General features: G+C 62.6%; 2 protein-coding genes across 2 annotated transcripts in view; both read right to left on the reverse strand.

Moving 5' to 3' along the window:
- Window positions 1-150: 150 nt before the first annotated feature.
- On the reverse strand, window positions 151-881 carry TMEM52 (transmembrane protein 52). Its single transcript, XM_016216836.2, has 2 exons — window positions 428-881; window positions 151-329 (listed from the first exon to the last, which is right to left on the reverse strand). Exons 1-2 carry the CDS (start codon window positions 879-881, stop codon window positions 151-153), a joined length of 633 nt encoding a protein of 210 aa, XP_016072322.2.
- A 2,066-nt stretch (window positions 882-2,947) lies between these two features.
- The window catches only part of CFAP74 (cilia and flagella associated protein 74), a 37,376-nt gene continuing 20,280 nt past the window's right edge, over window positions 2,948-20,043 (reverse strand). The window contains 22 exon segments of the mRNA XM_087820750.1: window positions 2,948-3,173; window positions 3,372-3,506; window positions 3,725-3,855; window positions 4,026-4,158; window positions 4,294-4,448; window positions 4,550-4,676; window positions 5,107-5,262; window positions 5,533-5,652; window positions 5,762-5,817; window positions 5,946-6,055; window positions 6,235-6,369; window positions 6,876-7,015; window positions 7,812-7,910; window positions 9,187-9,463; window positions 11,018-11,151; window positions 12,642-12,815; window positions 13,358-13,445; window positions 14,099-14,227; window positions 15,092-15,213; window positions 15,591-15,713; window positions 16,256-16,326; window positions 19,476-19,614. Of these exon segments, the coding sequence (XP_087676876.1) occupies window positions 3,072-3,173; window positions 3,372-3,506; window positions 3,725-3,855; window positions 4,026-4,158; window positions 4,294-4,448; window positions 4,550-4,676; window positions 5,107-5,262; window positions 5,533-5,652; window positions 5,762-5,817; window positions 5,946-6,055; window positions 6,235-6,369; window positions 6,876-7,015; window positions 7,812-7,910; window positions 9,187-9,463; window positions 11,018-11,151; window positions 12,642-12,815; window positions 13,358-13,445; window positions 14,099-14,227; window positions 15,092-15,213; window positions 15,591-15,713; window positions 16,256-16,326; window positions 19,476-19,614 (2,856 nt within the window). The 3' untranslated portion in view covers window positions 2,948-3,071.

The raw sequence follows: 20,043 nt of genomic DNA on the forward strand, positions 1-20,043 counted from the left end.
CGAGGTGGCCGGTGGCATCACGAGCTCGGGAGAACTTTCCCACTCCCTCTGAGGGACACCAGGGCGACAGCTGGTGGTGTTGGGCTTGGAGGCTCAGCTCCCAGGCCTTGGAGGGGTCTCTAGGCCTGACGCCCGGGGGAGGGGGCTAGCCTACTGAGGGGGCGGCTCTTCCTGTCCTGGTTTGGCCATCCTGACAGCCTCATCATAGGAAGGGGGCAGCTCGAGGGTGTAGACTAGGCTGTAGGCGGGAGGCGTCATGGAGTCGAGGTCCAGCTCCCCGAAGGGCAGGGGCAGCCGCATGCCCAGCGGGTGCTGTACGGAGCTGTAGGCTGCAGGGAAGCAGGATGCATTCGTGGGACGGGTCTGGCCCCCGCCCGCCCCCCTCCCGTGGGCGGGTGGGCCACCGGCGAGGTGCGCAGGCACTCACAGGTCACAGTGCTGTGCGCAGGGCTGTCACTGTCCACAGGGAAGAGGGTCAGGTCACAAGGCTGGGGTGCTGGTGGCAGGTGCCGCTGGGCGTGCGCCCGCTTCCGCAGGCAGCAGAACCGGACACAGCTGGCGGTGACCCCGCACAGCAGCAGCAGCAGGACAGCCAGCAGGATGAGCCTGGGCACGGAGGAGCAAGACCCTACCGCTGGACGGACCCACGGCCACGAGGCACCTGCTCCCCGGACGGCCCCACCACCGAGACAGGAAAAGGGACAAGATAAAACAAAACCGGGGGATATCTCCAGGCAAGACGCCTCCTTCCCGGCCAGGGCTGGGCCCGAGGAGCTGGCCCCGGCCGTCTCTCCGGGCTGGCCACAAGTGGCCTTGGGCGCACTCCCAGAACACACTGTCCCGGGCCGACTGCACACTCCTGTGCCCAGACCAATGACCATGCTCGCGGGGACTCCCTGGGCAGAGGGGAAGGAGGTGGGCAAGCAGGCTGCGAGGAGGAGGCTGCCCAGAGCTGCGGGCCCGGGGCAGGGCCCACAGGGAGCGCCCAGGTGGGGGGCGCAGGAGCCTGGGGTCAGCCTTCCAGCAGGCGGAGGGAGGGCCGGGCGCCCGGGAGGGGACCGTGCTGGCGACCAGGCAGCGGCGCAGCCAGGCGGCGTGGGGACCTGCTGGGCTCGGCCCCGGGGGAACCGTCGCACCGGGCTGCGCGCCCGGCCTCCACTTACCCCACGTGCCACAGGCTGCTCCAGCGGGCCTGGGGCGGGCACCTGCGGGACGGCGGCACCTGGAGTAGGCCGGGCTCGGTCCGCCCGCCCGCCCCGCCCCGCCCCGCCGAGGGCGGGGCCCGCCCCGTCCCTCCTCCCCCCCACCCCCTACCCCCTACCCCCCAACGTACTGGTCCTGGGGGTCGCAGCCGCTGTCCGAGGAGCCCAGCGTCACCTGCGGGGACAGGGGTGAGCTCGGGCCGAACGCAGGCCCGCCCCGCGGAACCCGCGCCAGCGCCCAGCGACCCACCTGAGGCAGCGGCAGGAGCGGCAGCAGCAGCTGCAGGAGCCCAAGGGCGCCCGACGCCGCCGCCAGCATACTGGGCGCGCACCCACCCGGCGCGCGGGCCCCCGGGCCGCTATAAGGAGGCCCCGCCCCGCCCCGCCCCGCCCCTAGACGCCCAGGCCCCGCCCCGCGCAAGCCCCGCCCCAAGACGCACAGGCCCCGCCCCCGCAGCCCCGCCCCCCGCGCAGCCCCGCCCCCAGACGCGCAGGCCCCCAGGACGCACAGGCCCCGTCCCCAGACGTCAGGCCCCGCCCCGAGACACGCAGGCCCCGCCCAGCCCCCGCCCCTAGACGGTCAGGCCACGCCCCGCCCCGCCCCTAGACGCGCAGGCCACGCCCCTAACAGCCCCCGCCCCGCGCAGGCCCCGCCCCCGGGCTCTGCCTGGTGACAGCCACGTCTGCAGAGGTCCCCCAGCCACGGGCGCCGCGCGACCCAGGCCCTGTCCCGTGGCCACGCCCCGGGCTCCCAGCCCTAAGGTGCGGCCCACGCGAGCCCCTCCACCCGGCCGGCCCCTCCTCGGCTCTGACCCTCGGCCTGGGGCTTGGGGGCGGCCTCGCCCTCGCCCGGTGCAGGGCCCTCCGCCGGTGGGGCTGGGAGGTCGCGGCCCGCAGGGTGGCGACAGGACGGAGGCGGCGGCGGGGCACACGCGGCGGTGCCAGGCCCGGGAGCAGGGGCGCACTCCCGGCTGCGCGTGGCTTGCGAGGCGACAGGCTCCCCGAGAGTGCGGGGCTGGGGCTCCCCCGCCCACCCCAGGGCAGCCTGCGCAGAGCCGGGCCGTCCTGCCACCTGCCCCCTCCTGCTGCCCCTCTGGGCCTGGGCCCGTGCCCCCCAGGGCTCGGGGCACTCCCCCAGGAGGCCCTCCGCTCTCCCAGGCCAAGCCCATTGTTACTTTCAACCCCCACTCGAGGATGAGGTGTTTTTCATGGCTTTTCAGGGACTGGGAGGGGAGAGACGTGATGTGAGAGCCGCATGGACTGGGAGCCTCCCGCAGGCGCCCTGACGGGCCAGGGATGGAGCCTGTAACCGCGGCACCTGCCCTTGGCTGGAATCGAACCCAGGACCCTTCAGCCGGCCGGCTGACGCTCTAACCCCTGATGCAAACCGACGAGGGCAGATGTTTTATGGGCGGATGTGTCCGTGGTGGGGCAGGGGGCTGCCTCCCCGGGGCTCTGTCCCCACCTCTCGCTCTGGGCTCCCGAGTCTCTGGTCGCGCACATTACACACCTACACCAGGGGCACACGGGGGGTTTATTGACAGATCTTCCCCCCACTGGGCAGGTGCCGGTGGGGCTGGGGGCCGAGGGGCTCGGGTAGGAGCGGGTTGTGGGCAGCTGCTGGTTCTGAGTGTGGGCTGCAGGGAGGGGCAGCCCTGGGCTCCTGGGCTCACTAGGTCCAGGGCTGTAGGAAGCAGCTGTGCTGTGGGGCTGGGTGCCCCGGCCGTGTGGTTATGGGAGGGCTGCCCAGTCGAACCTGCCCAGCAGGGGATGCCCAGGTCCCAGGCCCATGGGGGGTTTGGGCTGGCCCACAGACCGGGAGGGTGGGCAGGAGGGTCTAGGGGGCTGCACAGAGAGACTCCTGTGACTTCAGGGGACAGTCAGCACCTGGGCCACAAAGAAGACCTTGTAGGTCTCCTTCACGTCCCCCCTGAGCTGCAGCAGGGCTGACACCATGAGTGGGTGGTCGGGCTGGAATGAGAAGGGGGAGGGAGGAGGGGGACACAGCTAACTGACCGGACCCCAGGCAGACGTGTTGTATTGCTGTTGCACTGCCGGCCACACCTGCCCAGGGTCCCCCAACAGCCCCCTCCCTGGGTGGGGCAGGGCGTCATCCTGCCCAGCCTTTGGCTTTCGCAGGGCTCCCCGAACACGGTCCAAAGCACCTACATCAAAGTCGGTGGGCGGCACCCAGGAGATGCTGATGGTCTTGGTCTGGCCGCGCTCCACGGACCCCTTGGAGGGCTCTATGGTGAAGCCCTTGTGCTGCAGGAATGTGATGCTGTCCAGGCTGAACTCGACTGTCTGCAGGCATCAGAGCCGCTGGCGACCGGGGCCGGGCACGGCTCCCAGCACCGGGAGGCAGGGGCACCGGGACGAGGTGCCCAGCTCCACCCGCCCTCTCAGCCTGGACCAGCAGGCTGTCCACCCGCACCTATCAAGGGCGAGGCCATGTGGGCTGGGGCTGCCCGGGCAGGGGTGGTGCAGAGGTGCTGGGGGGGCCGGGGCAGTGCTGTGGTCACCTTCTTTGGGGACAGCTGGGTGGTGCGGATGCAGCCCACCTGCAGCTCACGGGTGGCAGGTGGGGCCGGAGTGTCGGTGTCCAGCTGAACGTAGTCCAGGGTCACCAGAATGGGCTTCAGCTCCTCAGCTTCTGGCGATGGAGGGTCTGGTTGGGGGCTGGAGGGGGGTGTGCGCAGCCGCCGAGGGGGTGAGGGACAGAGGGGGAGCTGGTCCTAATGGAGGCAGCCTTCCTCCATCTAGCAAGGCCCCTCTTGGCAGGGGCGGGAGGGGTCCTCAGACTGCAACCCTCAGAGGGCTCACCCTCCCTGTGCTCCGGGTCGCTGGCGGGGATCATTGTCAGGGACTCCACCGGCACGTCCAGGGGGTCTCCGCCCTCGATGAACATCATGTGCTCCCGGGCCGCGCCCTTCAGGAGGATCTGCTGGGAGACTCTCTGGGACAGGGGGCACAGCAGCCTCATTCTGTGACCCACACTGGGACTCCCAAGGGGGGCAGCGGGGGCAGGTCAGGTGCTCAGACACGTGCAAGGGAGGAGGGGCGAGGCCGGGCGCGTGCAGGGCAGGTGCACCTTCTCGAAGAGCAGGACCTGCAGCCGGTCGGAGAAGTACAGGCTCTCGTGGTCGGGGCTGAAGGTCACGGTGAAGTCCTGGGCCGCACCGGGGTCCAGGACGCCCTCCACCGGGACCACACTGAACACGCTCTGGCCGTTGAGGTTCTGGGTGCCTACGGGTGGGGCGTGGCGTGGCAGCCCCTTGGCCCTTCTCTCACCAGACCTCTCCGCCAGCCCCTCCTTCCCCCAGCCCCCACCCCGCCTGCCAGCTCACCCACGACTTCTGCCCTCTGGTCCCGGGAGACCAGGAACTGTGGCAGCTGCTGGTGGTCGCGCTTGGTGCTGGAGAGGCTGTCCAGCCGCATGGAGAACTTGATGGGCAGCGTGGACTTGTTCTGCAGCTGCAGGGACCTGCTGGTCAACGGACTGCCCATCGCGGCCCGGGCTGCTGCCCAGTCTGGTGGGCTCTGCTCCCTCAAGGGGGGCAGCTCCTGGTGGCCTCAGTCCTCCAGAGCCTCCTCTGCGGCCAGCCTCCTGCCTTTCAGCTGAAGGCAGGTCCTCACCCAGTTCTTACCTGCCCCCCGCCCCCAACGGAGAGGTCCCTATGCCGAGCTCCTCCCCCCCCCCAGATGGGCCTGAGGCAGGAGGACCAGGAGCCCTGGTGGCCCAGGGCAGCTGAAGGGTGCAGGGATGGGCCTTCTCAGCCTTCCCCTTGGAGAGGACAGTGGAGGCGGCCGCCGCTGGGGCAGGGGAGGCTTGCACCTCCACTGTCCCTGACCAAGGCAGGCCTGCTCTAGGGCGGCACCCCACCCAGAAGGCCAGGGCAGGCACCTTGAAGCTGGAGGAGACAGACTCTCTGGCAATCACGTAGCCCATGTTGAGGACGTCCCCCGCGATGGAGCAGGTGATCATGGATGCCACGCCGGTGCCCAGGAGGGTCAGGGAGAGTGTGCCTCTCTTGGTGATGATGTCCAGTGTTTCCTGGGCCTACAGATACCATGTCTCTCGGAAGGGAGCAGACGCCTCTCAGGTGCACGTGGGAGCTCCATCTGGGGGGGCGCTGGGGCAGCCGTGCTGGGGCCAAGGCTGCTCTGACCGCCCTACTCGCCCTAGTCGGCTTTCCAGGGACGGCCGGGCCCAGGAGGACTGGCTGGTGCCAGGGCCTAGCGGGTCAGCAGCAGGCCTGAGCACAGGGTGGGTGGGCAGCGGGTGGGCATGCCGTGTGGAGAGGGGGCGCAAGGTGGGCCTGGGACTCACCAGGGTGCTCTCGTGGGGAGAGAAAGACAGCACCAGAACCTGGGTCTCTCCAGCAGGCAGCTTGCTGATGGGGTTCAGCAGGACAAAGGGGCCGTTGGGGTTCAGCACAGAGAAGTCCACCTGGGGGCCCAGTGTCAAGGAGAAGCGGAGAGGGCCGGCCACAGCCCCTCCCCTGGCCCCTCTCCCACCCCTGCACCCCCCCGCCTGTGCTGGGAGTGGACAAAGATACAGACAGGTCCTCCGAGGAGATGTTCTGGATGGAGACCTTCTTTATGCCTCTGTGTCCTGAAACGGATTGGGGACTCCGGTCACAGCCCCAGGCCTGAGTGGGCATGGGGGCCCAGGTGGTTACTGGGGGTCTGGGCTCCTGTGTGTGGGTGTGTGTGGGGGGGCTGAGCCCAATCAGGACTCACCTACAGCGACGTCACCGAAGTTGGAGATGGTCTTGCCTTTGTCAGACGTCACTACGATGGACGGCGCCACCGTGGGACACCACAGTTCCAGGTACAGGGTGTTGTGGGGACTGGGGGCAGCAGGGCATGCTGATGGCACTACGCCCCTGTCCCCCCAGCCTGACCCCTAGCCCTGGCCCCTCCCACCCCGGCCACCGTGCCCTCACCCTCGGGACCTGGGGCTGGGTTGATAGAAGAGGGGCAGTGACTTTTTGGCGGACCACGCCTCGCCCGGGCCAGAGGACTGCACCTGAAGCTCAGGGGTTCTGTGCCCTTCCTGTCTTCGATGTCACCACTGGCGATAACACAGGGGACCACAAACTTGTCAAATTTCCCCTGGAAAGACCTGGTCAGGGCGGCCTGGGCAACCTGGTACTCCTCAGAACTGGAACAGAGCCAGACAATGGCACCTGCGCCTGTGCCCCCACTCGGCCCCTCAGCAGCCCCAAGGCCCAGCCCCACCCTCCATGGACGGGTCCACAAGGCCACACCTGTTCTCCAGGGGCCTCCCCCCACCCCAGGGTCCCGGTCAGGCACCTAACCAAAGCCATGTTCCTGGAGCCACAGGCAAAGGTCCAGGGCCGGCAGGTGAGTCAATGCCATATGAGCTCTCGGGGGCTCTTTTTGTACTGGGGTGGGCTGGGGTTGCTGAGCTGGGGATGTGGGGTTCAGGCAGAAGCATCTTCTGCAGCCCGGGGAGCGAGACTGTTCACAGGGACACCAGCCCCAGGGGCATGGGGTGGGCACAGGCCCAGGAAGGGAGAGCCTGAGGGGCCCCCAGGCAGCGCCTGGATGCAGCTGTACCTGAAGTCAGCCCACTCCCAGACCTCCGGGGGGGCAGTCTCCGTGGGGCCTGGAGGGAAGTGGGGGGTGGCCTTCTCTCACGCCCACCTGATCTTCAGCTCCTGCTTCTGCTGACGAGGGGCGTGGGAGGTGGAGGACCGGTAGTGTCGCTCTCGGCTGTGCAGCCGCAGCAGGGACAGGGACAGTCTCCGCGGGTCCCTCCTTGGGGTGGCCGGTTCCCTGTGGGCCTGTGAGGGAAGAGGCCGGCTGTGGGGCTGCCTCACAGTTCAAGGCTGCCTGGTGCTTGAACCCGGGGGCATGGGCGTGTAGGGAATGGGGACCCGAACCCCACAGGGCTCCCTCAGGAACGCTGGCGGCAGGGGCTGGAGCAACCAAGGCCAGTGAGCGGGTCCAGGGGGAGGGGCCCCAGCGCAGAGACCCTGCGGGCCTGTGCGCCAACTCCACTGTCTACTTTCATCAACAGGGAAACTGAGGCACAGAGAGGACACAGAGTCGGCCAGAAGGGGGTCTGAGCAAACGTGCTCAAGATAAAACCCGAGAATGCTGGGAAGCACGCGGTGGTCCCTCCGTGTCCCCGGCAGCACTGTGGGTCCCTTGGGCAGGCGTCCACCTGCAGCGGCCTCTGCAGGCCTGTGGGCAGCCTGACCCTCGCGGGTCTACCCCGGTGGGACGCGTCCTTTCTCTCAAGTTCACGCTCTCAGGCCGGGTCAGGGCCCCTCCCCTCGCAGCTCAGGGGCTGCGCTGGTGGACTCCCGGCTCCTCTGCTGGTCACCTGCTCTCCCTGTAGTCAGACTCGTGAAGGGGGAGCCCCACCTGCTCCGAGACCACCCTCTGGGGGTCCACCCTCTTGGGGTGCTTTCTAGGGAGGAGGGAGGGGTCCCCTGAGAAAAAGTTGTAACCTCTTGAAACAAACGTGTGCCCAGGGCTTCGGGGGGGGGAGGGGTGATTGTTCGGAGCCTCTGTGCAGGAAGCCCGCAGCCCCTGCCCGGCCCCCCACGCCCTCCTCTCGGTGTCCCCACTCACCAGCTTGCCCTCCCCATCTTTAGCCTGGGCCTGGAAGGCTTGCTGGCGGATCTGCTCCGGAGGCAGCGCAGGCCGGAAGGCCACCTGCACCAGGCATCTCTGTGGGGAGAGGGCCCGAGGGCCGAGCTGGCCCGACCCGCCTGCCTCCTGCCTCGGCACCCACTGCCCCCAGCTCCCTTGGATCCCCCCGGGGTCCCGCTGACGCTCCTGGTGTGGGTCTCCGTCTCCTCTTGGGGGTTTCCGTCTAGCGTTGCCCTTTCCGGGAAGGTCTCCCTGACCACTCTCCTGGGAGCTGGTGGGGGCTGCTGAGCATGATTCCTAAGGCCGCTCTGCCCCTGTGGGTGGGGGTCCCGGGATGGAGGCCTGGGTGGGCACGGACCCGGCCCACTGCCCACGAGGCACGAGCGAGGAAGGACGCTTCGTTTTCAGCCTTTGAGATCTGGGGATACGTTCCTGCACCCTGACCTGCCTCATGACCAGCACAGCAGAAGGGCTCCGGTGGGGCGTGGGGTGCATGTGGGGGATGGAGAGGGAGAGAGGGGGAGACAGGGCTGGGGAAGGAGAGAGGGGGAGGGATGCAGAAGTACAGCCGTGACACCCCCTCTGGAGACCATCACTTCAGCAGCATTTGCTGAATTTAATGAAATGTGTTTTATTTTATTTTTAAAAATATCTATCTTTATTGATTTCAGAGATAGGAAGGGGGAGAGAGAGAGAGAAACATCAATGATGAGAGTCATTGATCGGCTGCCTCCTGCACGCCCCCGACTGGGGATCGATCCCACAACCCGGGCATGTGCCCCGACCAGGAATTGAACCCCGATCTCCTGGATCCTAGGTCGATGTTCAACCACTGAGCCATGCCTTTTAAATAATCCCACTTATTGAGACACGGTGGGGTCCCTCATCCCCCAGCACCTTTGTGTGCCCCCCTCACTGCGTCCTCTCAACAGGCCTCACAGGGGCTGTCCCCCTAACTTTTGAAGGTCAGGAATTAAGCTCAGAGAGGCTGTGATGACCTGGGGGTGGCATCTTTCTGTTCTATCGGGGAAAAGCAGAGTGGGGGGAAACCCTGGACCAGTCCAGCAGACAGACACACACCCTGCGCTCCTGGTGACCGGCCTCTGTGCCCACCTGCTCTGAGGTCCCAGGGCTGCACACCTCCTGCAGGTGTAACTGCCCGAGCCCAGCCAGGTGCCTGTGGGGACAGTGGGTGGAGCCCCTGCCTCCGGCTGGGCCAGGCCTCTTCCCTGGCCGAGCTCACTGGCCACAGAGGGCCCTGACCTTCCTGGGTCTCACGGGGGGCAGAGCTGAGCCCCACATCTGCTGTGGTCAGGGTGGGCAGGGCTAGGCTGTGATGCCAGCCCACACTCACCTTCCCTGGCAACACAGTCCCTACGGAGGGTGAGATGGTGATGGGCGAGTCTGGGGGCAGCAGGAACTCGAAGGAGGTGGGCCCCACGGGGCAGGTGTCCTCCGAGCCGATGCGGGGCACAGAGTGGGTCAGCGAGTTCATGCTCAGGTGGGAGTTGATGACGTACAGGGTGGCCACGGACGTGTCATACAAAGACGTGGCCGCAAACTTGACCTGGTAGTGGGACAGCTCCAGGGGCGGGTGGACTCCCACGGCCCGGCATGTCATCTTGAAGCACCTGGAGGTGACCAGGGTGGGCAGGTTCAGCCGGGGGCACCTGGCTGCAGGGCGCCGGGTCCCTCTGGGGCCTGGCCAGGTGGCCTCTGAGTGCAGCCGGGGCAGACCCCCGGCGGGGGGTGACTCACACACAGGGGTGCCTAGGACGCTGACGGCAGTTGTCACAGGTTTTGCTCACCACCCCGTTAATTAATTTTAAGGCATTTTGAAAGTCCAGTGTATTTCTGTGATCACGGGGAGGTAGAAACATGGATTTGTTCCACTTAGTGAGGCTTCATGGCAATGTTGACGCCTGTATGCGCCCGGACCCGGCATCGAGCCCACAGCCTCGGAGCATCCGGATGACACTCTACCCAACCGAGCGACCCGGCCAGGGCTCCGTGCACAATTTAAGTGGACAGTTAAAGTTTTAATCACAAAGTCAAACGGTTGCTAAGGAGGTCATTTCTGGCTTATTTTGTTATATACTTACTGACATTTAAGGAAAGTAAAACTGATAAATTGCTCATTAGGGATGAGCACAGGGATCTGTGCACCACCGCAAGATAATCCTGCCCTTGGTGCTTCAACCACTGGAAGTTTACGCCCCGTGTTTCCTCCAAGCTCCTGTTTCCACAGCACTGTCTGCGGGGGTTTCATCCTGGCTGCACATAGTATTTCGTGCTCAGAGGATGCCGCTGACCTGCCCCATCACACTTGTCGGTAACAATGACCTGTCCAGCCCGGCCAGGCGTGGCTCAGTGGTTGAGCATCGACCTGGGATCCAGGAGGTCGCTGTTTGACTCCTGGTCAGGGCACAGGCCCGGGTTGCGGGCTTGATCTCCAGTCGGGGGCGTGCAGGAGGCAGCCGATCAATGACTCTCATCATTGATGTTTCTCTCCCTCTCTCTCCCTTCCTCTCTCTGGAATCAATAAAAACATATTAAAAAAAAAGAGAGAGAAATTGAAGGTAAAGGCGAAACACCTAAAACGTAAAGAAGTGATGGAAAGTGCCTGAGAGAAGGTGCGAAGGGGAGAAACAAAGGAGGCCCCAGAGGAAGGCACCAAAGCAAGCACTGGGGACAAAAATTCAGGGAAATGTTCCCGAAATAAAAAAATATTTGAAACACACTGTGCGCCTGGGAAAATCAGTCCAGAGCCACCAACACCGAAATGTGCTCTTACACAATTGCTGGATCTTAAAAGAGAAGAGACAGGCCCCTGGGCACCAGGGGAAAAGAAAACTCGGCGGCCATCCGACCTCCATGGACGGCGGGCGGTTAACATGCCAGCGCCTGAGACATTCAGGGAGAGGGAGGGTTTGATTTCAGCTAAATAGACGACAGGTCTGAAGGCTGCAGGCGAGCTGTCCCTGACAGGCACGCAACGAGGGGTGGCCGGTCACAGCCCCGAAGGACGTCCTCTCACTCGCAGGGTTGAGCTGGCCCCACCTGCACAGCCCCTGGGCCCAGCATCTGTGCCGGGTCCGAAGGGCCTGCAGCCGGCCTGGGGCCCGGCCCCCGGTCAGCCGGCCGCTCCGGCTGGGCAGCAGCCCCTCGCCTCCCGGCCCGCTCACCGGTTGATCTCCGACTTGCAGACGAGCTCGAAGCTGTACTCCTTGGCCTTGGTGGGCTGGAAGATCAGGTCCAGGTCCACGGTCTCCAGCGGCAGGATCGTCCCAAACCCGTCGTTGGGCTGGATGTCCACAAACTGCACGCGGGGAGCCACCCGCGCCAAAGAGAAAACGCGGCGGTCAGCAGGGGCGTGTCGCCGGGACTGCGCGGGCACACGTGCGGCTGAGGCGCGGCAGGGTGTGGTGTGCAGGCTGGTGTGTGTGTTAGCGTGTGAGCACACGTGTGTATATGAGCGTGCTTATGTGAGAGTCTGTGTAAGCTTGTATGTGTCTGTCTATATGTATGTGCATCTGCGTGAGTGCATGTGTGTTTGTGTATATGAGTGTGTTTATGTGTAATGTGTGTGGATCTGAGTGCACGTGTATATGAGTCTGTGTGTCTGTGTGCATGTGAGCACACGTGTGTATATGAGCATGCTTATGTGAGAGTCTGTGTGTAAGCTTGTATGTCTGTGTGTCTGTCTATATGTATGTGCGTCTGCGTGTGAGTGTGTGTGCATGTGTGTTTGTGTATATGAGTGTGTTTATGTGTAATGTGTGTGGATCTGAGTGCACGTGTGTATATGAGTGTGTCTGTGTGTCTGTGTGCATGTGAGCACACGTGTGTATATGAGCATGCTTATGTGAGAGTCTGTGTGTAAGCTTGTATGTCTGTGTGTCTGTCTATATGTATGTGCGTCTGCGTGTGAGTGTGTGTGCATGTGTGTTTGTGTATATGAGTGTGTTTATGTGTAATGTGTGTGGATCTGAGTGCACGTGTGTATATGAGTGTGTCTGTGTGTCTGTGTGCATGTGAGCACACGTGTGTATATGAGCATGCTTATGTGAGAGTCTGTGTGTAAGCTTGTATGTCTGTGTGTCTGTCTATATGTATGTGCGTCTGCGTGTGAGTGTGTGTGCATGTGTGTTTGTGTATATGAGTGTGTTTATGTGTAATGTGTGTGGATCTGAGTGCACGTGTGTATATGAGTGTGTCTGTGTGTCTGTGTGCATGTGAGCACACGTGTGTATATGAGCATGCTTATGTGAGAGTCTGTGTGTAAGCTTGTATGTCTGTGTGTCTGTCTATATGTATGTGCGTCTGCGTGTGAGTGCGTGTGCATGTGTGTTTGTGTATATGAGTGTGTTTATGTGTAATGTGTGTGGATCTGAGTGCACGTGTGTATATGAGTGTGTCTGTGTGCATGTGTGCATGTGAGCGCGTGTGTGTTGTGAGTGGGTGGCGGGGTCTGCGGAGGAGCAGCTCCAGGAGGGTGACGGGCAGCCAGGTGGAGGCTTTGTCTTGGCTGCCACGCAGGGCCAGGCAGGCCAGGGTGCCGGCAGGGAGGGAGGGCAGAGGCGCCTGGAGTCTCGGGTGCAGCGGGCGAGAGGAGGAGGGAGAGGAAGGAGCAGAGAAAGGACGGCTGGGGCGGCGGGGACAGTCAGCGCCAGGCAGAGCCAGGGGTGAGCGTGGGGTGCGGGAGGGGTGAGGCGCCCGGACCCTGGGTCAGCAGCCACCCTGACCGGTGCCCAGAGCTCCCCAGCTCAGCCCCACCGCCCCCGTGCCCTTCCTGCCCACGCGAGGCACCTTGGGGAGCCCCACGAACCCGAACTCCTGGGGCAGGAGGGAGAGGTTGCAGATGCTGACTGAGGTCCTGATGGCCTCGTAGATGGTGCAGTAGCCGAAATCCACCTCCGAGGGGCTGAGCTCCAGGTCGGAGGTGGTGACGACGGCGTGGACGGTGAACTCCACCGGCTTGACCTGCGTGCGAAGGGCGACGCGCTGCTTGTCACGTGCCGTCAGTGTTTGCAAACATTTCCAAAAATAAGGAAGGGAGGCGCATCCCTGGGGCCCACGGCAGGTCCCCTCAGGCACGGCCCTCCGCTCGAAGGACCCACCGCATCACCCAGGCTCGCGAGGCCATGGAAGCAGCTGTCCCGAGGGAGGCACAGGAGAGCTCACACTCGCGTGCACACGGGCGCCGTGCACCGAGGTCACGCCCAGCACGCGCACTGTGGCCGGCGTGTGAGGACCGGTGTGCGCACGGGTGGGAGGAGGCGTGTCTGTGGGTTCGGGGCACACTGGGTCTGGGTGCTGGGCACAGGCTGCTGGCCCCGGACAGTGCTCAGAACCCCTCCGGTCCACAGCCCCCTCCCTTCGCCTCCGCCCTGCAGGGGCAGGCGGCAAATTTGCAGGCCAGGAGACTGGACACCCGCCAGGGGCCTTGCTGGGGCGCAGAGCCCAGCCCCCAGAGTGCCCCTGCTCCCCAAGAGCACCAGCATTCCCAGGAGGCCCCCCCAGACCTGGTCAGCCACCCGGATCGTCATGGGGGCATCCAGAACTCTGCTTTCCGTGTCGAAGTACTTGTCTGCGTCTTTGGGGAGGGAGTGTCTGAAAGAGACGGCCTGAGAATATATAGCTTTATTGACTTCAGAGAGAGGAAGGGAGAGGGAGAGAGAGAGAGAGATCAGTGATGAGTCATTGATCGGCTGCCTCCCGCACGCCCCCGCCTGCGGGTTGAACCCGGAACCGGGGCCTGTGCCCTGACCGGGAATCAAACCACAATCTCCTGGATCCCAGGTCGATGCTCCACCACCGAGCCGCGCCGGCCGGGCCTGAGCAGTGCTTCTAAACCCTGCAGTGAGCCTGGCCGGGTGGCTCAGTTGGTTACAGCATCATCATGACCTGCCCAGGCTGCAGGTCTGAGCCCAGGTCAGGGCCCGTGCGAGAGTCAGCCAATGACGCACCAGTAAGTGGAACGAGAAATCGGTGTCTGTCTGTCTCCCCCAATCCCCACCTCGAAAATAAAAAATGAAATAAAATAAAATAAATAAAATAAAACGTAAAATAAATAAATAAATAAAATAAAATAACAAAAAAAGGTAATAAAAAAATAAAAAATAATAAAATAAAATAAAACAAACAGACCTGTGAGAGCTAAGGAGCACATGAAACACGGGGAACGTGGGGCTGGACCACGCCTGGCACCAGCCTCCGGCTCAGCGGGTCTGGAACCCCCCCCCCCGCCCGTCCCTGGCTCTCACCGCGGCAGGAACTTGAGCTGCACGGAGTAGGACGACTGGGCCTGGATGTAGCCCATCTCCGGCAGGAGCTCTATGTGGCCCCTGAGCTCCTTGCACACCTCGAACTTCAGGCGCAGGGCTGCTTTCGACCTGCAGCAAGCGGGGGACACCGACAGGGGCTGTGGCGGTTGATCGCGGGCGGGGCCTCTTCGTTCCCAGGGCCCGCGGTCCAGGGCGCTGGGTGCATGCCCACACCAGGCCCCTGCCCGCGCGGTGAGAGCCAGGGTCTCCCAAGTCCTGCTTCTCAGGGGCTGGCTCTCCCGCAACGACGTCTGGTGAGCATTCTTATAAATGAGAACAACACCCTCGTGGGCGTCAGTTCTCAGAAACCTGAGCGTTTTCTGGGAAGACCCCTGCTGCGCAGCGCTGGGTGCAGGAGCCTGGAGGGGTGGGGAGGGGTGTAGGTAGGAGGGGGACCCTTTACTTGACTGGCTTCTGCCCTCCTTCCACCAGGCTCAGGCTGTAGACAGGCTGGCCCCACACACCCGCCTGCAGCACAAGCTGGGCAGGGCGTTCGAGGGGCCCCTGGATGGTCAGACCTCGGTAGGTGACCGCTGCTCCTGTAAGCTCTGCCCCTGCGCCCAACTCAGGACCAGCCAGAGGAGCCAGGGGTGCCCCTAACCCACCCCGCAGACTCTGTGCTGCACGGTGTCAGTGCCCCCATCAGGGCACCCCTGGGGCCCCCGCCTCCCAAGAGGCTTGCCCCCCTTCCCGCTGACCCCTCGTCACACAGCCAGGTCTCTGTTCACCCCACAGGTGGAGTGATCTCAGCTCCGGGAAGGAAGGTGGTGGCTGCCCAGCTGGAGAGGGAGCTGTTTCCCAATCCGCCCAGGAATCGTGGGCCCTGGTCCCGAGGCTTACGGAGGCCTCCCCGGGGGCTTCCTGCCTGACCGGGCCACGGCCCCGAGTCGGTGTTTGGGAAGCAAGCGCGTGAACGCGCTGGGCCGCGCTCACCGTGTGTGCACGAGGATGGTGTCCTGGTAGAGCCGGTCGTACATGCAGATCTTCAGGTCCACGTTGGGCTTTGGCACCCAAACTGGCACGTCAATAGCAACGCCGATGACTCTGAAATGTAACTGATTCCAAGGTGTGGATTCAGCCGCACGAACCTCCACCAGCAGGGCGGCGCTAACGCGGAGCTGGGCGGACGGACCGCCGGCGGTCAGGACTGCCCGGGCTGAGCTCTGGACTTCCGAGGCACTTCCCCGCGTGTCACCGAGGGAGCCCTCTTTGTCATAAGAACTTTCAAAGGAAGAAGGCAGGAGGGTGTAACGCCCGCTGCGCGTCGCTCACGCAGCTGAAACGAACGGCGTGCCGGCTGAGAAACGCTTTTGCCGCGGACTCACGCGTCGCCGGGAGAGGTGGGCCCACCACGAAACCTTCGGCAGCTGGGTCTCAGGGGGCTGGGGGCTGGGGAAGGGGGGCTGTGCGCGAAGCACCGCAGGACACTCACTGTCGGGCACTGCGGATTCTTGAACGTGATCCTGAACCTTCTCTGGACGGCTCCTGGGCTGACCGGGGAGAAGACGATGGGCACCTTGATGGAGCTGAAGGGGCCGATCTCACCCTCTGTGATCTGCACGGGAGACGAGGCCACGGGGCCTGTCAGGCTTCACGCTTCCACAGGGCACCTCCCTCTGTCCTCACCACGGGCCATGCCACTCTGAGGGTGTGGTGGCAGCACCCATGTCCCTGGGATGTCCTCTTGGCCACAGAGACGCTGGTCCCAAGCCTGGCCCTTCCCTGTAAAGATTTACTGCCCAGGATCCCGGCTGAGGGGAGCAGGGGAAGGGCAGGTCGAACCCCCACCCTGCATGCTCCCCAGCCGTGCTCCGCTCTCCTCGACGACCCCCCGGCCTGGCACACGCTCACACAGGACACCGGGGCTCGGCAGGCCCTGCACCCAGAAGTCAGCCGTTGCTGCCCTGGTCCTGCCGGACCCCAGCTTGGGACAGGGTGGCCTGTGGCCAAACGGAGGCTCCGACGGCAAGCTGCCCACAGGCTTCAAGCCCAGCGGCCAGAGACGTCGAGCCTGGCTCTGGTCCAGTGGAACGGCCACCCTGGGTCGGGGTCAGCAGCTCAGGCGGGTGTGGCTGGAGGAAGGGGGGCCTTGCTGACCTCTCCCAGCAAGATCTCCGACTGCTCCTCATTGGGGAATATGGCCAGGATGGTGGTCATTTCGTCTGATTCTGGAAAAGGAGAGCATCGGGTGAGAGGACAGCCCAGCAGGGAGGGGACAGCTGTGCCCGGGCCGCCCTGAGACAGTCACCCCCTCCCTCCCATCCTGCTGTCCCCGCAGGGCCACAGGAAGCTGGGTGTCAGGGAGATCTCCCTCCCTCCCTCCCCTGGACCACCCTTGGGAGCAGGAAGCTGGGGCAGGAGAGGATTCGCCCAAAGCCCCAGCGAGGGGAGGGTGGTGCAGCAGCCTGAGGGGGGAGATGGGGGAGCACCCCAGCCAGCCTTTGGGGTTTGCTTCAAAGCAGGAGGAGGGGGGACATGGACTCAAAGGGGGTTTGTGTTCAGATGAGTAAAGGGGGGAATGCGTGTGGCCGGGAGGGGGGGCGGCTCCCGCAGGGCGAGGACAGGCTGCAGGAGTGTGGCCTGGGGCAGGGGCGCCCGTCCGGGGCCTGGGGAGGGGCCCCTCCTGATGCCTGCCATTTTCCAGTGACCCGGTGCAGCAGAGGGACTGCTAAAATTTTAAACCACATCACCTTCCAAGGACTTTTATAACCAAATCTCATAGCCTAATTTCCCACAGGTACTTAGTTCTATGTGCATGCCACTGGCCTGTTCCAATCACCTCTTCCCGCTCGTGGGCTGTGGACCCTGACCTGCCCCTTGGGGTCCAGGGGGCGCCCCAAGAACCAGCAGGCCATTTACAGGAAGGCCCCTGAAAGCAGATGCTGTTTCCTCTCGTCTGAGGCCTTTCTATTGACCTTGCACGTGGACAGGCAAGATTTGGTAGGCAAGGCCAAGGCCAGCCTCCTTTCCAAGTCATTCTCTGCCCAGCTGCCCAGCTGCCCGGCTCCCCAGCTGAGCCACCATGGACAGCCCTAGGCTCAGCACCCTGGACACCATGTGTGGCCAAATCATCACCCCCAGGGGTGTGCCCGTGTCTGGGGCTGAGGCTGTCAGGGGAGCAGACCCCAGCTCTGGGCTTCTGAGATTTGGTGGACTTGTCACCCTGCCCAGAGGCTGCAGCTGTCACCTGGGCAGGGGACGGAGGGGGTGAGTCCTTGTCTGCTTCCAGAGTAACCACCGGGACAGGCTGGGGTCAGTGAATTTGGGGTCAGTGGCTTCATTTTGCGTAGGTGGCAGCGGGGATCTCTTGGTGTCCCTGGGCTGAGCCATGTTGGTCCACTTGCTGGGGACACGGTCAGCTTTCATAAATTCTGGAGTCAGGCCTGTTACTGGTTTGGAAAGTTTCCTTTCATTATGAGTCCAGTGTGTCTGCTCCAGGCACCTGCTCCGTCTTTCAGCCACAGGGTGGGTATCTACTCACATCCGGAATGTGACTTCGATGTGCTTCAACATTTTAGAAAATTCTCAGCAAGCGTCTCTCTAAATCCTGCCCATCCCTGACTCCAGCCAGTAGGCAAGTCTGAGCTTATGCTGTCCTCCGGGGCTTGTACCATTTCTTTCGTGTTTCTGTCTGTCTGTCTGCGTTTAGAAGTTTCCTCTGGGTCTGTCTTCTAGTTCACTGATTCTCTCTTCAGCAAAGTCTAATCAACAGTTTAACCCACCATATTCTTTCTCCTAGAAGTTTTATTTGGTTGATTTTCCAAATCTACCTGACCTTACTCTTTTGTGATATTTTCCCATGTCCTAAGCGGGCTCTGTCTCCTCCTGAGCCTGGGGTTCACACCAGACGTTTGCCTGGCGACGGGCCCTCGGGGTGAGGGCCCCTCCTGGGGCGAGGCTGCCAGCAAAGTCTGCAGAGGGTGTGGCTCCTGTTCCAGGGCCACTTTGAAGACCAGGGGACTTTCTGATTAGCAAAGAGGAAAAGAAGCAGAGAGGCTAAAACACCAGAAAATGAGATTTTAAAAAAAAGGAGCGGTGTAAAGCACAAAATAAGATGGTGGAAATACATGCAAATATCAAGTTACAATAAATGTAAATGGATTAGATTATCTGGGAAAAGTCAGACTGTCATGCTGGATTAACTGACCAAAAATGTTTAAGATCTTTATACCACAAACCAGTGATTTTCGACATTCTTCACCTCATGGCACATAAACTAATTACTAAAATTCTGTGGCACCCCCCCAAATATATATTTTTTTGCCGATCTGACCAAAAAATTGGTATAATTTTGGTTCATTCACACTGGACGGCTATTTTGTGTTGGATGTTGCCGTGTTTTTTTTATGTGGCAACCTAAGGGAGGAGAGGTCAGTGCCCTGACTTCATAGCCAGGTGTGGCACACTTTAAAAATCCTTGCGGCACACCGGTTGAAATTCGCTGCTGTAAACTACAAAACAGGACTGAAAAAAATGAAAGGAGACTAATTAAATGGGGACATGTACCATGTTTATGGATCGAAAGACTCAATGTTGTTAAGACATCGATTCTCCCCAAGTTGATCTATAGATTCAATGCAACGACTGTCATACACTAGGTTTGTCTGTAGGGATCAAGAAGTATTTCTACAATTTATACACGGTACCTAAACTATCCAAAGTAAATAGCTAGGAAAAACCCCACAAAGCTGGGTGACTTACACTACGTGGCCTCGGGACTTGCTCCAAATGGACCAGCTGACCAGGGCAGGAGTCCAGAAACATGCCTGCCCTGTCAGCTCATTGGCAGCACAGATAAGAAACTGAGTCACGACAAAGACGACAAGTTCCCCGACGGGGAGAGGAAAGTCTTCCTGGCGCACGTGGCAGGAGCAGCTGGCCATCCATGTGGGAGACAGGAGCCCGCCCGCGCCCCCCGCCACACACGGAGCTCCAGGGGGACCAGCAACCCAAACGGGAAGCCATGTCCACATGGTCATGATGGGGGGTAGGAGAAGTGTGCCATGAAGGCATGAAAGTCACAGACCCTGAGACGTGATGGGGAGATTTGCAAACACTAAGATTCAGGACGTTGGTTTGAGGAGAGAGACCAGAGGAGAGTAGAGAGACTGGGAGCCAGTACTTTCTGCCACAGGGCGAGGTATTGAGGACGTGGAGACACTCGCACGGGTAAACACGGGAAAGACAAGCGAGCCCGTAGAAAGGAGGCAGTAACCCTCACAGACGTTCCACACAAAAGACCACACACAGAGGCAGGCGTGGCCGTGGCCGTGGCCGCGCGTTGGGTGGCACAGTCTGAGCCGCCCGCCCAGCTCACCTGCAGTGTGCACCTCGTCCGGCTCCTTCTGGCTGCGCACGTCCCCCAGAGAGGAGTCGTTGCCGTCTATCTGATGCTCAGACACACTGGAGACGCCCTTCTCGTAGGCGCCTCTGTCGTCGGACATGAAGACGCTGCTCTGGAGAGAGAACCCGACATCTTTGCTGGCACCTTCCACCTGCCTTCCTCACTCAGCTCCCTGGGGCCCTGTCTCCAGGAGGCCATGCGGGAGCCCAGCCTGATCTGGGTGGGGGCCGCTGGCTCCTGCAGGGCCCTCCCCAGCCGACGGCTCTACCTGTCCCAGACTCAAGGCCACAGCAGCTGGCCAGGGGCTCCTCCCGGGGCCCACCGGGTGCTCCCCCGCCCCTCCTGAGCTCAGGGTGCGAGGCTTCTCTCCTGGCTCCAGCTCCACACTCTCTTGGCTTCAGCCTGGCTGCAGGCCTGGGGCTGGCCCAGCCCCACCTCTGCTTCTTGCCCGGAGGTCACTGCCACCCCGTCTTCTCTGCTGTGCTTACGACACAGCGATCGTGCCCGCCATGTGGGACACAAGGGCCACAGGGGGACAGAC

The sequence above is a fragment of the Miniopterus natalensis genome, chromosome 9, assembly GCF_054644295.1.
Source record: "Miniopterus natalensis isolate mMinNat1 chromosome 9, mMinNat1.hap1, whole genome shotgun sequence".
In the NCBI taxonomy this organism is placed as follows: Eukaryota; Metazoa; Chordata; class Mammalia; order Chiroptera; family Miniopteridae; genus Miniopterus; species Miniopterus natalensis.